At 31.0% G+C, this 16,284-nt stretch overlaps 2 protein-coding genes across 2 annotated transcripts; both read left to right on the top strand.

Annotated features, from left to right (window-relative positions):
* Positions 1 to 647: 647 nt before the first annotated feature.
* Positions 648 to 4,555, top strand: LOC117934126 (UPF0496 protein At3g49070). Its single transcript, XM_034855757.1, has 2 exons — positions 648 to 763; positions 3,450 to 4,555. Exons 1-2 carry the CDS (start codon positions 715 to 717, stop codon positions 4,454 to 4,456), a joined length of 1,056 nt encoding a protein of 351 aa, XP_034711648.1. The 5' UTR covers positions 648 to 714; the 3' UTR covers positions 4,457 to 4,555.
* A 6,045-nt stretch (positions 4,556 to 10,600) lies between these two features.
* On the top strand, positions 10,601 to 13,799 carry LOC117934232 (BAHD acyltransferase DCR). The gene is made up of 2 exons (XM_034855896.1): positions 10,601 to 11,125; positions 12,658 to 13,799. Exons 1-2 carry the CDS (start codon positions 10,667 to 10,669, stop codon positions 13,534 to 13,536), a joined length of 1,338 nt encoding a protein of 445 aa, XP_034711787.1. The 5' UTR covers positions 10,601 to 10,666; the 3' UTR covers positions 13,537 to 13,799.
* Positions 13,800 to 16,284: the final 2,485 nt, after the last annotated feature.

Here is a 16,284-nt window from a genome sequence, read left to right as displayed (position 1 = left end):
TTACTTAAAGTTATTTTTTATTTTAAATTATATCATTAATTTATTTTATCAAACATACTTAATTTACTTAATAACTTAAATTAAGTTATTAAATCACTTTAAGTTATTAAGTTGATTCACCGAACACTCACTTAGTATTTGGATTTATGATTTATCGCTTTCAATCAAATATCCCATATTTGATCTAGTTAGCAAGATTTTATACATTATTCGAATGTTTATTGCTTATTCGTCTTTTTTTATAATAAGTTTTTCTTTTTAATCTATTTTCTTTCTCTTTTTCTTTTTATGGCATATTTCATTCAACTAAGAAAATAATATTATGGGTGGTGGTTAAAACAAGCAATCTATCTCCATAGACTTCGATTGCACATTAATGTTTTCTAGAACTATACAAATTATCCCACGTGTTTAAGCTTTAATTCCCACAAAAATTTCCATCCTTCCAAACAGTTCACTCCCCGGAAAATATGATCATAATAATAATAATCAAATATTTGCATTTTCCTTGTAAGTATGAAAATGTAGGCAAGTCCTTGGCTTGCACTTCAAGCTCACCTTTCCCACAAGCAAAAGCAAGAAACTATTTTCTTGGTTTATAAAGAGCCCCTTTCCATTTTCCTTTCACTTCCTTCTCCAGACTTGTGTAGAATCCAACCATTGAAGCCAAATTTTCTTCATCTCTAACCTGAAATTTGCATTTGAAGAAGCAGAATGAGGAAAAGAATCAGCATTTGCATCCGAAAATTCCTTTCATGCTCTGGTATGCATATTTTTTTATTCATGTATTTATTTATTCATTTTCATATTTTGATTATGTTGGGTTTATGAAAATATAAAAAAAAAAGGAAAAAAATATTAAAGAAAGTGATTTTATCGTATATAGTTTAGTTATAAAAAATATATAATTAAAATTAGTTAAAAAGTTATTTATTTTTAAATTATTTAATTTTTATATAAAATAGCTAAAATGAGTAAAAAAAAAGTTTAGGTTAGCATATAGAAAAAATTATTGATTTTACACCTATTTTTTTCTTCATTTTTTTCCTTTTATTTGTCATTTTTATTTAATTTAATTTTAAATCAAATAATTTTTTATATCATTTAAAACAAACTTTTGTAAGAACTAATTATGTGCTTATTTTTATTTTAGAATTACTTGATTAAAAGGGATAAAATAATTTCTAAATTTGTAAATTTAAATTTTCATGTTTTTACTTGAAAAGTAATCAATTTTTGACATAAAGGACCTTTAATATTTTAAGTATTTATATTTAGGTTTAAAAAGATGTGGTTATTTTTATGAGAAAATGATGAGAACATTTTTGTCCAAATGAAGCTAGAAAAATGATGAAAAGTTGAATTTCAAAAATTGGGTTTTTAATGACCCTTTTAATCAATTAACCATTTATTTTAAGTTTTTTTTATTAAATCATAAATTTTTTTGATAAATTTATGTACATATATGTCAAGAGATGAAAAAAATGTATTTTTACTTGTTAGAAGTCAATCCAAACAAGGCCTTAATAAACGGACAAACTGTGAATTTGTCCTTCAAATATATACTTTCATTTTTATTTATATTTTATTTTATCTACACTAGCCTTTATTTTTCTCCCATTCATGCCACCACCACTGGGCTGGGTGGGCCCAAGGATTTGGGCTGCCACGTATGGAGAGATAGGGCCTAAGATACTCCTATTGAAAAAGTTTTAAATGGGCCACAAAGGCCCATAGGCGCCCATTTTAATCCATACAAATGGCCCAAAGTAGTGGCTGATTCTTTTCATGGTCAGAAAAGAAAAAATCATCTCAATTATTTTGTTATTATTTTCTTAGAGACATTTTCATTACTTTTTAATATTTAGGTTTATTTCATCACATAAAATAATATTAATTTTACTTGTAAAAATAGAAAAAAAAAAAAAAAACCAATGGTTCTTTTTATACATGTGGAGGCTTTAGAAAACTCTTTCAAAAATATTTTTTCAAAAATTTATCCTTTTCAGAATATATCAATAATTTAATTTACATTTTAAAAATATAAATATTTTAACAATATGAAATTAAAAAAATGTAAATAAAAGTTTGTTTTCAACTCCTAGAACACGAGAAAACTTTTAAAAAATTTATTCCTCTATTTCCTTAAAATGAATCTTAAAGTCGATTCGTAGGTATACTTATACTTTAATTTTATTTATTTGTATTCTCTTTTGTTAAAAGTTATTTTAAGAAAAAAAATTAACAATTTTTTTATTTTCTTAATACTTTTTATGGACGAAACATAGTATTAAGTTATAATTATTTTTCTAAATTACATTGATTTAATATTTCAACTCAACAAATTCATGTTTGGTTAAATGTAGGTCCAACACTAGTTTTTATTAAAATTGTTTGATCTTTTTGTAGAACAAATTGTATAGTTTTATATTACTATCTACTTCCAATAAAGAAAAATATACTAAAAATGTTTTCTTTTTTGGAAAAAAAATAAAATCATTGTCATTTCTAAAATGATAGAAAAAGTAGCAAATTGGCTAGGCCCTAGGGAGGTAAAAAAGAACCCAAAATAAGCCCAAACAGGCCACATCTACCCTAGAAATTTAGTGGGTACAAAATGTGAGAAATAGAAATTGGTCCAACATGAGTGAAGTTAATAGCATTGATTGAGAATGGCTAGGGTTAGCATAACCCAACAACCAGAATCCCCCACAGCCCCATGTCTTCCAAAGATAGTTGGAATGAAAGAAAAGAGAGAACAGGGGTCTAGGAGTAGTCTCGCATCACCACTAATGCCATTGAAGCCCTGTACTGAAGAACAGGGTGTCCCATGGGATGTACCAAGTACCCATGTTTCAGAAGTTGATTGCCCTAATTTGTGTTAAGAGTTTATATCATGGATAGGGCAAGTGCTTTGGTATGATTGTTTATGCATGTGATTCATTAATTATATTTTTCACTATTAGAGTGGTATTCGATAGTTAAAAATAATTTCATTTTGAGGAAATGTGATAATTTAGTATATGAAAATATCGTTATTTTTCGATATAGTAATGTCCTTTTGGGGGTACCCTTAAAATACGACTTTTGATTGTTATGTTGAATACTATAAAATGTTTGATTTATTTTTGTTGAATATAAATTGATGGTTATATTAGATGGTGAAAGTCTGATCCAAAAACTAGTATTAGAGTAAAAAATCGATCAAAACCCGATCTAATAATTGATATTAGGTTAAGGGTAAAGAGTTCGAGTTATAAGAATTGTTCTTAAATTGGAAAATGGATCACCTAAATAATGTCTATTAAAATATTGGTAATGATTTGACGTATTTTTAATAAACATTAATTGGTTTTTGGATTAAATCCTTGAGTCGGGTTGTAATTTAACGTAGTATGATGTGACAAATTAAAAGATTGTGATATCCCATTTTGTTTTTTATCATGCAGTCTCCGGATCCAACCCTCCTAATCTTCCTAATTATGTGGATTATCGCGAAGAATATGCTAATGCCTTCCGCACTGAATCATACATTGAGTTTTGGACACGTGTCCTTACTGTAACCCATGGAGATAGCGCCACGTCAATTCCCATAGAGTCCACCACTGCGGCTCGGCTCTCATCCTACCGGCTCTTCGCTGAATATCTCTTAGATCCGGACCAACCCACTGTCACTCAACTATTGGCTTTGGCTCAAAGCAGACCCAAAAACCACTCTATTCTAGCCGAATACTTTTCTGAAACGGCTAACGCTTCTTTCCTGTGTAGCCTTCTGCTAAAGGATATTAACCGTATACGTGTTTGGTACCGATCCTTGAAATCCACCCTGGAATCTCATGGAGCCACTGAGTTACTACCCGTAAACCGCTTTCCAGTAATATTGGCTCGGGTTCGGGTCATCCAAACCGGCTGCTCTGGCTTACTCAAGCGGTTAGAGTTAGGACGTGACAAGGCTCGAGCCAAGCTCCAGCTCGTCAAAAGCATAAAATGCGGCTCAGCTATTTTGCTTGTCGCGCTAACGGCTTCGGTGGCTGTAATCGCCACAACTCACGCCTTAGCAATGTTGGTGGCTGCACCAGGTCTCATAGCGGCTTCATTTGAGTTAGCCTCGACTAGGAAATTAGCCAGGCGGTCGGCTCAACTTGACGCAGCTGCCAAAGGAACTTACATACTGAACAAGGATATGGATATGATAAGCCGGCTTGTGGCCAGGCTAAACAATGAGCTGGAGCATATAAGTGGAATGGTTAGGTTTTGGTTGGAGCATAAAGAGGATAACCTGCAAGCCAGTGGAGAAGTGGCGCGCCAGCTGAAGGAGAATGACTCTAACTTTAGCCAGCAGCTAGATGAGCTAGAAGAGCATTTATACTTATGTTTCATGACCATTAATAGAGGGAGAACCCTTGTGGTGAAGGAGATTATGGACCAGGGTTCACCCACTTGCTCATCAAAATAATTTAATCTATTTTTCATTTTTATTATTAAAAATAATGTCACCAATTTTTACATTGGATTTCACAATTTATTTCAAAATATATATAATAAATTGATTATATATGAATTATTAAAAACCTAAATAAATAATAATTCTTAAAATTCTTCAATTACTTTTCTTAACCCGAACTTTAAAGCTAATTACATCTAATGTCATGTTTAATTTTTCAAACACATTCTATAGTGGCAGTTTTATAAAAATATCTGTAATTTGTTCTACAAAACTCGAGCTTGATTTCACATTTTTTTCACAAATTTTCTAATGTAATAAAACTTGATGCATATGTGTTTGCTTCTATTATAAAACATCAATTTTTTTGGCAATGCAATGATAAATTTATTATCGTACAAAATCTTTATAGGATCTTTTTGTTGATAATTCAACTTACTAAGTAGCGTATAAAGCTAAATTGCTCGACGTATTTCAAAGTTGCTTTGATTATTGACCTTGTTGCACACCAAAATGAAGTTGCTCAAGTAGGAGTATAAAATTTCATGATCATAAGTGTCATTTCTAAACTTCAGAGTTTGTTTTACTGCTCATAAGTGTAACTTATATGTGTTTTTTTTTTATTAATCTACTAGTAATTTATACTCTAAAAGCATATTTGATCCAATAGAAATAAAACAATAAAGAATTCCTACTATGATTTTGAACTATGTGAAATTTACTAATTCTTTTGTCCTTTATTTTATTATTTTTTATTTTTAATCAGTTTATAGTAGGGGTGCAAATTGTTGCTAATTATCTTAAATCATTCTAGAATGTCTATGATATGCTTGTTCTATGAGATAAAGATATTATTATCTTGTCGAGCCTCAATTTTAAGAAAATAGGACATTAGTACCAAATTTATTATCTCAAATTATTGGATCGTCGTCTCCTTGAAATCTTCACACATCTTTTGACAATTTCTTATAAAAATCAAATAATGTTATATAGGTATATAACAATTATATCGCTATAAGAATTTAACTTTTGTGTAGAGTGTATGATTAGAAGAACACTTTCGAAAACTTTGCTACAATAAATAAATGTCTCACTCTGCCTATACCAAGTATGTGACATTTACTTTAACTAAAATAATTTTTCACTTTTTTCTGAATTATAAGTTCAATTTTTTATGCCAATGATGTTTAGTTTGGCAACTAGTATAAGAACTTAAAAATTATCGATACCTACTATTTGTGGCCTTTTGCCATCAATCTAGTCTAAAATTGATTATCTTTACCATCGAGTTTGTACTTCGTCTTATGAACTCATTTAATACTAATAGATTGTTTCTTTCCAACTTGTTGAGTAGTTGGCTCATATGTATTGTTTTTATCGATTAATTGAATTTTTTCATTTATTGCATAAACCCACCTCTCATCACTTACCTACTTCATATAAAAAATTGGTTACAATCTTCAAATAACCATAGGTTAGCTAAACTTTTATTACTAATTTTATTATTTCATAATCTCGTAAACATTTAAATGTACAAGCATAACACGAGAACGTTTTGGGCATCCTCTTTATTTAGACTCATGACCTACATTTGTTTGCATTGTAAAGATTTTAGTAGGAAAATATATGTTTGAAATAAATACGTAAGTTTCAACTAAAACTTATTGTCATATACTTTTATTTGTAAGATATTTTTATCAAATTATAATGATATTTTTTTGATAATTTTATTTAACATTATCAAATAAAAGGGTATTTTAAGAAATAATTGTCTGACTTATGAAAAATGCATATATTTTAAAATAGTTTTAAATGGATGAAGATAAAACTAATTTATAAAAGTCGAAATTCATTTTTCTATATTTTTTCAAATTAGTGAATCAAAACCCACTTTTTCCTTATTCATATCAACAATCTCGAAAACCAAACTTCGAGTAATTTATGAAATAAAATATATATAAACAAGAAAAAGAATCATTAAAATATTACCATAAAATGATTCAAGACTTAAAAATTACCTTAGCATTCCAATTTTTTTTTCATAGATTAGAGAGCAATTATCATTTTTTTTTGGGAAGAAACAAGGTTGTGAGAAATAGAAGAGTGGTAAGCAATTTCCATGGTGATCTATTGCTATCAATATTGAGGTGACGTTCCATTTTCAATATATAGTGGTTGCTATTCATGGGCAATGAGGAAAAAGGATTCCATGAAAGAAAGTACGTACATAGAAAATAGTTTTTGGTTAATGAGTTGTTAGCAGGTCAAAATCTTAGTAGGTTGGATACCATTAATTAATGTGTAATTTTCAAATAAGGTCATTTCAAGTGGAGCCATGTGCTTAATAAATAGTCGGTTACCAATAACATAACAAAAAATAGGAAAAAAAAATATTGACAAAAGAATATCAACACTATGTTGGTTTATTAGATGTTGAGAATAAAAAGATAAAAGAAAACATATTTGGTAATTAGAAAACAGAAAAAATCGGGGAGACAGGGTGTTTATTATAATATTTTTAGTAGTTTTTGACTTGTTTATAAAAGTTAATTTTTTAAAAAATATATATTTAAAAATATAAAAAATAAGACAAAAACATTTCAAGTTCCAAACTTTTATTTATTTATTTTTTTTACAAAACTTCAAACAACAATTTTCACGAGTCTATGAGCCTGATTTGATGGTGTGACTTAAAAACAATTTTTTGTTTTTAAAAATATTAAGTTGTTTTTAAAAATTTCACTGATTGGCCATTATTTTTTGAAAATAAATTTTAAAAATAAAGTGAAATAGATAATTATTTTTAGAGAGCAAGTAAGAAAAATTTTCACCCTTTTTAAAAACCAAAAGGAAAATATTGGCCCATTTGATCTTTTTTTTTTTAAAACTTATTTTTAAAAACAGTTTTTTTTGTTATTTAACTTAAAAACAATTTAGAAAACATGGCCAAACAGGCCTTATATTTTTATTTTAAAAAAAAATATATAATTTTTTTAACAAAAAATATTTGATTTTTTTTTTTTTTGTGGTTATTTTTGGTTTAAATACTAAACAATATCCCTTATCCCACTACACAAAACTTGATAATAATGCTTTTTTGAAGCATAAATTAATGTTAGAAAAAAAAAATGTTATCATTCATGTTTTCTATTTAAAATTAGAAAGTGAAAATGCATACAAATGATCATCAGTTTGATAGAGTATATAGATAAACTGAATTAAAAAACTATATTAAATTTGAGAATTTTAACAAACAATATCATATATTTTGTGATTTATTGGTTCATTAACTACAAGCAATAAATACTTTACATCCCGAAATATTACTAAATTTGATTTTAAAAAACCATATTTTCTTGAAAACATACCACTAAATGTCAATGTGATTATTATGACATTATGATTTTTTTAAATAAAAAAAATTGAGAATTTTCGAACTTGTTTGAGAAATATTTATTAGAATAATTTTCTATTTTTCAAAACAAAAAACAGAGAAAACACGTTTGGTAATCTTAAGAATAGAAAACAAAATGTTTTCAGAGAACATCTCTTAATTGTTTTATATTATTTTTACTTGTTTTCTGAGGGTTGTTTTAAGAAATAATTTTACAAATATATAGAATTAGATATAAAATTTCTTTTTAAAACATATTTAAAAATATTAAATAAGTTAAAAAAAAATTTAGGTTTTTAAACAGACTTTTGTTCTACAAAAACTAAATAATAGTTTTCAAAAATTGTTCTTAAAAACTATTTTTCAAAATAATTACCAAATAGACCCTTCATCTTTAACCAAAGAGAAATAAAATTACATAATTAATATCCCCTTTTTAAATTTATTTTCAAAAAGCAACTATAATCTAAAGTCATGTAGTAATGGCAGGAAGCAATAGGGCCAAAAAAATCCCACATGACATGTCAATCCTCAATCAAGAAAGCTATTTATTTAGTTATTTATTATTTTAAGGACCCAAATTCAATTTTGTTTTTTGTTTTTTGCACCATAAATTTTGATATTCAAATTCCATATAAGAAATGAAGAAGAAATTGAAATTCCAAGATGTAGGTGTAGCCATGTATGTCAAATTGTCAATGAATAACAAGTCATTTTCCATTACCTATAGAGTGCATGACCCATCCACCCAAAGAGAGGGCACCATCTTCTTAATGTTAAATAGCATTGATGGGGTAGATGTGGGAGGCCCCTTGAAGTGAACCCTTTCATATGAACCATTAATTCAAAATCATGCTATTTTCATTAATTAGGAATATCAAATAAATATTTTTAATTTCACATCTACATTTTACCTCTATTTTAATTACCCTAATGTCAAATTTGAAGTTAAACCAAAATTGTTATTTCAAATTAATAATATCGAAATGTTACTCATATTTTTACAACCATCCTTTTAAAACTATGTTTTAAGTAACACACTTTAAAAAAATAAATAAATAAAACGGGTAAAATCTTCTCATGATAGTTTTTTTTTTTTCTTACTTCTTTATGTGGTTTACTTTATTTTGAAAAATAAGAGATGTTCATGTTTTTTGCTTTTTTAAAGCCGGATACGAAAAAAATAAAAAAAGTATTTTTGTTTTTTTAATACAATATCGAAAAAGCATCATCAGTCAGACGGTGTTATATGTACACTCTCTCTATTCTCATCTGTTTGTATTTTTATGTAACAGTCTAAATTTCACTTAAGTTGGCATTTTCACTCAAACATAATACATATAAAAACACTATTTAATTTTTGGTTATCATACTACTGCAAATGCAGACAAAAAAAATTAACAACCATCCCAAATGCCCATAAAATAAAATCTCTTAAAAGAAATGAAAGCATTCTAGCTTTTAAAAACCAATAAAACAGGATCCAAAGTGGCATAAATGAATCACACATGACAGCCTCTTCCAAGACAAGAAATGAATTCTGAAGTAGTTCACACTAAGTTGCATACTGAGACAGCCAGAGAAGGAGTCGGAAGGGACACATTTAAACCTCAACAACCCCTCAGCCCCCCATGACCATAAAGATGAGTAATTTTAATTGGTTCAAGCCCATGAAAATTAGCTGCAAATGAAGTTGGGGATGGCCCTTTTACCCATGCAACTCAATACTTCTCTCCAAGTGTTTTCCTTACTCCCAAAATGAAAAATTCTTAACAAAGAAAGTGTACATTGTCAACCACTTTTCACAACTTATTAATTTTACAACCTCATGGGTTCATCAATTTTTGGTCTGCATTTGGAAATGGATTGATGAAGGTCACATTTGGGAACTTTTTCTATGTCCATGAGGTTCCTATCAATGGTTCACTCAACCCCAACTTTGAAAAAGCATACATAGTCCTATCAAAATCAAATTTCTTCTTCTAAGAGACTAGGACTAGTTATTGTAAAAAAACAAAACATATTCTCCCAAATTTGAAAATTGGGGCATAAAGGTAATTTACAAACCTTGGTACAAGAATTCGTGTTTATTAAGAAAAGAAATTTTCGATATTTTTCTAAGTTCTGGTTTGGTTAGTTTTGTAGTTTTGACTGTTAGAAGTTGAAGTTAAAGACAGAATCATAACTTTTAAAAGGTAATATAAAAACAAAAAAAAAAGTTCCTTATGAGTCATATTAGAAATTTTACAAAAAACCAACTTGTATGAACTTAAATCCTAAGTCGATAATACCTATGCTTTAGAAAACAGATCATTATAAATGATATTACGGGTGTTTCCCACCACGTATCAATCTTTTAAATGCAGGAAGTTATGGTTAGGTCAAATTGAGCCTTGAAATTCAAGAATGATTTGGGTTTTCTCTTGGGCAGAATATTGTCTACTAAAATGTTTTATAGCTAGAAAGTGCCCCCAAAAACTTGATTCTTTGTAACGATTGTCAATGCCACTGGCCCAGGGTGCCTTAATTGAGATTTTGTTTCTTTTAAAAAAGAAGATAGTGAAATTACATTAAAGGCTCTGAGAGAGAGAAAGTGGAGCTGGGCTCAGCCATTCCATAGCGTCTTTACTCAACATCCACCTAGACCAACAGAGGAGAAAAAAGAGCCATTAAATGGCCTACAACTGCTCTCATGCATTCCATAAATGCACCTTCCAACCATATCAAATGAAAACTCCCCTATAAGTGTATCCCTTAATCCCTCTCTCTTCACTCCCCAAACCTCTACTCTCTCTCCTTTGCTTTTAGGGTTCTTCATCTCATCAACCATGGCAGCTGGTCAAGTTGTGAAGAAGGAGGAAGATGAGGTTGTGAAGGTGTCTGTCCATGGAAAGTCCCACATTATGCCCACTAAGAAGCTTGGGAGAAGAGAGTGTCAGTTGATCACATTTGATCTCCCATATTTGGCCTTCTACTATAACCAAAAGCTGCTATTCTACAAGGGGTCTGACTTTGAGGACATGGTGGGTAGATTGAAGGATGGGTTAGGGGTAGTTTTGGAAGAGTTTTATCAGTTGGCTGGGAAGCTGGAGAAGGACGAAGATGGGGTCTTTAAGGTTGTGTATGATGATGAAATGGAGGGTGTGGAAGTGTTGGAAGCAAGTGCTGACCAGATCAGTGTCTCTGATCTAACAGATGTGGAGTGCACAAGCATGATGAAGGATATGGTGCCATACACCCAAGTCTTGAACTTTGAGGGTCTTCATAAACCCCTCCTGGTCCTACAGGTAACAATTTATTTATTTTCTATTCAATTGCATTGATTTTTTCTTTATTTTTCTTCTCTTTTTGGTCCAAATCAGGCCTAAAATTATAGGGGTACCCTTAAATTTGTTGGGTTTATTTATGGAAGGACAATGTATTATTGTCAGAACTGTTTCATTGCCTTCAAGTCATTTAAATTTTTATTTACTAAAACATTAATATAAAAAATTTTGGGAAATTACAAATGAAATTTTATTTATTTAATTCATTTTCTGCTCTCTTTGTTTGATGAGAAAATTTAAGGAAAAAGTTAGCATCACCTCTAACTTATTTTCTCTTTTGTCATGTTTCCTAAATCCCACCAACCAAACAGAAATGATAAGAAGAAGGTAATCATTTCCCCATTCTTTTACCCACCTACCAAGCTTATTGTCCATGAATTTATTGTACTTCACCACCTTAAAACCAAGGTCTCATATCGAAATGTAGATCCATTTGTGGAGAGGGAGATTTATTTTATTTTTTATTTTTTCTCCTAAATATAATTCCTTGTATTTTTTTTTCTTTTTTCCAAATCAAATATATCATTAATAGTCGAGAAATTATTGGTCACATTATCGATTATAATGATGTTTGATAATGATTTTAGGATCCGTTTCTGATCAGAGAACGGAGAGATTGTATCATTTAGCATAATATTTATATAATATGGTATAAATTAGTTAAGATAAAGTCGAGAATTGTTTAATTTTGTGCATATTTAAGAACATAATATTTTATTTTTATTTTAAAATTCTTAATATATATTATGAACTCTCGCTTTTTGGGATCTTTGTAGGGGCATGTCACTTACCAAACTTCATACTTGTAATGTTGTATTCAAAGTAGTCATATGCCTCTTTAGTACAAAAAGAATGATCTCCTAATACTTGAAAAGCATGGACTAGAAGAAAATTTCTTGTCCTAGGTTATTCAACTACTTCAATTAATACAAGGACGGCATGCCTAATTTTTTTTCTTATGCTTTTTTGAGAAATTGATGGTATGGGTATTTTTGATTTATTAAATTTTTTGGGCCTTTGTTGTGGGCCTAAAAGCCCATTTTAATTTAATTTTATTTTATTATCTTTTTATCTTTCTAATTATGATAGAATAGGTAATAAATGAATTTAAAACAAATAAATAAATAAGTAAAAATTTGAGGGTTTGAAGGTGGAGGCATGATTGGGTGTATCGCGCCCACGGTAGTGTCATAAAGGCAGGTTCAGCTCTGGGTAATACCCGTACGCACCGCTCTAGATAAAAGTCTGAACTCGCCTTTTTCAAACACTTAGATGTGCCAGCTGCCATTCATTTTGCATCGGAAAACGGAGAATCCAGGTGTCAGTCTACTAGAGCGAGTCAGAAGCTACAAACTACTTTCGCGAGTATGCAAGCATCCACAGATGCATTTATGACAATTACTCACTGTTACCGTCCCGGGAACCTCCATTTGGCTCCAATTTTGAGTTTGTTACCGTGAGCCAACTAATTATTTTTCTGTCATGATCCGCAGTTCACCAAGCTAAGAGATGGACTCGCACTGGGATGCGCTTTCAACCACGCGATCCTCGACGGTACCTCCACGTGGCACTTCATGAGCTCGTGGGCCGAGATCTGCAACGGAGCCGACTCCGTCTCCGTCCCACCGTTCCTCGAGCGCACCAAAGCGCGCAAAACGCGCGTGAAGCTCGACCTCCCTCTCAACCCCGCAGCCGCCCCTCCAAACGGCACGGCGGGGCCACCGCCGCTTCTCCGCGAGCGCATCTTCCGATTCTCGGAATCTCAAATCAACCAGATCAAGTCCACGCTCAACAAAACCCCATCCGATGGCTCCAAACCCTTCTCCACCTTCCAATCGCTCTCCACGCACGTGTGGCTCGCCGTGACACGCGCTCGCCAACTCAAACCCGAGGACGTCACTGTCTACACCGTCTTCGCCGACTGCCGCAAGAGGGTCGACCCTCCCATGCCGGAGTCCTACTTCGGCAACCTGATTCAAGCCATCTTCACCGTCACCGCCGCCGGACTCCTCTACGCAAACCCACCGGAGTTCGCCGCGGCGATGATTCAAAAAGCGATAGTAACGCACGACGCGAAAGTCATCAACAAGCGCAACGATGATTGGGAGAGCAACCCAATAATATTCCAGTTCAAAGACGCCGGAGTGAACTGCGTTGCGGTGGGAAGCTCGCCGAGGTTCAAGGTGTACGACGTGGACTTTGGGTTTGGGAAGCCGGAGAGGGTGCGAAGTGGATCGAACAACAGATTTGACGGAATGGTGTATCTGTATCAGGGGAAGACCGGGGTAGGAAGCATTGACATGGAGATATCGTTGGAGGCTGGTGCAATGGAGAAGTTGGAGAAGGATAAGGAGTTTCTAATGGAGGTTTAGGGGTTTGACTGTGTGTTTTATTTTTTATTTTATTTTAAAAAATTTTAATTAATGTGGGTCAATGTCTGTGGGTGTTCGGATTTTCCTAGGTTTTAGAGATATGGGATTTAGTTTAATATTTTCCTATATGGGATGTGGAGTATGTATAAAAGGTCCTTGTGCGATGGCTACCGATTTCGTATCTCAGCCAGAAGTTAAGGAAGGTTATCATGTCGTGTCTTTCTAATATGATTGATTGTTTTGGTTGGGTCTCCCTCAATTAATTTTCCGCTTTCAATGAATTTGATAAATTATAATATGAAGCTCAATCGTTAATAAATGTATTATTGGAGTGGTAAAAGGAAAATTTATAGGACTCTCAAAGAAGATTTGAAATTACTCGGAGCTAATTTCGTGGTCAGTGTTTTTGAAAAAGTATATATCTTTTAAATATTAGAAAAATTAAAAATATTTTTTAAAATCACTATCAAATACAATAAAAAACACTTTTATTAAAAACAATACAAAATATGTTTTTAAATTTAAACTCAAACCGACACATTAATCAACAACTACTTCTACTCATCGCCCCGATTTTGTAGTGCGCTTGCCAACATTCTAGGTCTTAAGGGAGGTAGGAAGGAAGGATAATGAAAAGTAAAACAATCAACAAGTTACTAGTGCTCAGTAAGCAGGGAATATGACATGTAGAATTAAAGAAAAGGTACGTGAAGTCTATCTATGCAACCAAAAGCCTTGTAAGCTCTAAAGCTTCTTAGTGTCTCAAGGGGTTACTAGTTGTGCTTATGAAACCATTTTTTTGGATCTTTGTCACCATTATGTGGGTTAATGAAAATAGTGAAGGCTTTTAAAAAGGAGAAAGGAATTATGACAATGGTTTGTGAGTAAGACATTGTTTGAGAATTGTTTTTTAAAACAATTATGAAAAATAGTTTTTAAGAATGGTTTTTGAAAACTATTAAATGATATTTTGTAAAACAAAAATTTCTTCGAGAATCTAAAATATTTTTGACATGTTTTTAAATATGTTTTAAAAATAATTTTGATGTCAACAACTTTATTTGTAATCATTATATATGTTTGTATAATTGTTTTTTAAAACAATTCTAAAAAAAACAAGTGAAAATAATTGAAATAATTTTAAAAAAATGTTATCTGAAAACACTATGGTCTTGTTTGGTAACTATTTTCTTTTAAACAGTTTTGAAAAATAATTTTTTAAAATTGTTCTATGGTGTTTTGTAGAACAAAAGTCTGTTTGAAAACTTAAAATGTTTTTAATTTGTTTTAATATTTTTAAATATGTTTTAAAAATAAATTTTACGTATACAACTTTATTTTTAATCATTATATATGTTTATATGATTATTTTTTTAAAACAACTTGCAAAAAACAAGTGAAAACAATTAAAAAAATATTTTTTTAAAATACTAGGTCTTGTTTGGTAACTGTTTTCAAGAACAATTTTTTGTTTTTTTGAACAAAAAAACTAAAAAACATGTTTGGTAATCGCAAAGGTTTTTTGTTTCTTTTTATGTTTTCTTTTATTTGAAAACAAAAAACAATGTGTTTTCAGAGAACTAAAGAGGTGTCCATTGGATCGAGCCAGCATTTTGGCTTGTGGCTCGGCACAACCCAACACTGTAGCAGGCTGGGCTGGCATGACTCAAAAGGAGCGGATCGTGCTAGGCCTAAAGTAACAGCCCGTATGGCCCACCGTGCTGGCCCACTTGGCCCTTTTAAATTTTACTTTTTACTTTTTATTTTTTATTATATATCAAATGTCTATAATACCTCTCTCAACAACTATACGATGACTAGCTTTGACATGTTTGAAGGATTGGAAAGATGGACGCATGTGACTTCAAACTTTAGAGGATGAACTTAAAGAAGCCTTCAATAAATTGTTTCTCAATGCAAACAATGATGTTCAAGAGATTGATGATGATTAAAGATGAAAAAAGAAGAATGAAGATTGAATAAGAAGACAAAAGTGAATATGATAATTAAAAAATTATATGTTGTTATTTTTTTAAAATCTATTAAATGTAGCTAATTATTAAAGGTTAAGTAATACATATGATTGATAGTTGGGTGGGTGCTAGGGATGGCAATGAGGCGGGTCATTTCGGGTACCCGCCTCTAATGGGACGAGATATTATTTTCCTAAACGGATATGGGACGGGTTTGGGATTTTTTTTGAAACCCGGGGCGGGTTTGGGTATTGCTCCGTCCCGTCCCGTCCAGTCCCGATTATATATAAATTTAAATTTAATTTAAAATTTAAAATTATTTTAATTTAATTTTTATTTTATTATTTTTAATATATAGATAATAATAAATTATTTTTAATAAAATAAGTTATAAAAAATATAATAATTTAATTATTTATAAAATATATTTATTTTAATATAATTAAAAATTTTAAAAGTAATTTTAAAAAAAAATTAAAATTAAATAAAAAGTTAAACGGGGCGAGTATGGGAATGTAGCATACCCGCCCACCCCGCCCCGCCCCGTTTAATTTTTTAAATGGGACGGGGATGAGAATTGCTTTAAATAAATGGGGCGGGGTTAGGAGGGGGGTGCCCCGCCCCGTTGCCATCCCTAGTGGGTGCTAACCTAGTTGGAATCAAGGATGAAAATATCGGTAATCACGGATATATTGGTAATTCGATTTTACGGATATATCGGAGATATTTTTGGATATATCGGAGATATATCAGAGATATTTTTGGATATATCGGA

Source organism: Vitis riparia, chromosome 16 (genome assembly GCF_004353265.1).
Source record: "Vitis riparia cultivar Riparia Gloire de Montpellier isolate 1030 chromosome 16, EGFV_Vit.rip_1.0, whole genome shotgun sequence".
Classification (NCBI taxonomy): domain Eukaryota; kingdom Viridiplantae; phylum Streptophyta; class Magnoliopsida; order Vitales; family Vitaceae; genus Vitis; species Vitis riparia.
This window is presented reverse-complemented; position numbering and strand designations above follow the sequence as displayed.

Bases quoted from the DNA above. Each gene is read 5' to 3' on its own strand.
- LOC117934126 (XM_034855757.1), top strand. From the start codon at position 715: ATGAGGAAAAGAATCAGCATTTGCATCCGAAAATTCCTTTCATGCTCT. The intron at 764-3,449 runs GTATGCATATTT...TTTATCATGCAG, and splicing joins AAAATTCCTTTCATGCTCTG to TCTCCGGATCCAACCCTCCT.
- LOC117934232 (XM_034855896.1), top strand. From the start codon at position 10,667: ATGGCAGCTGGTCAAGTTGTGAAGAAGGAGGAAGATGAGGTTGTGAAG. The intron at 11,126-12,657 runs GTAACAATTTAT...CATGATCCGCAG, and splicing joins AACCCCTCCTGGTCCTACAG to TTCACCAAGCTAAGAGATGG.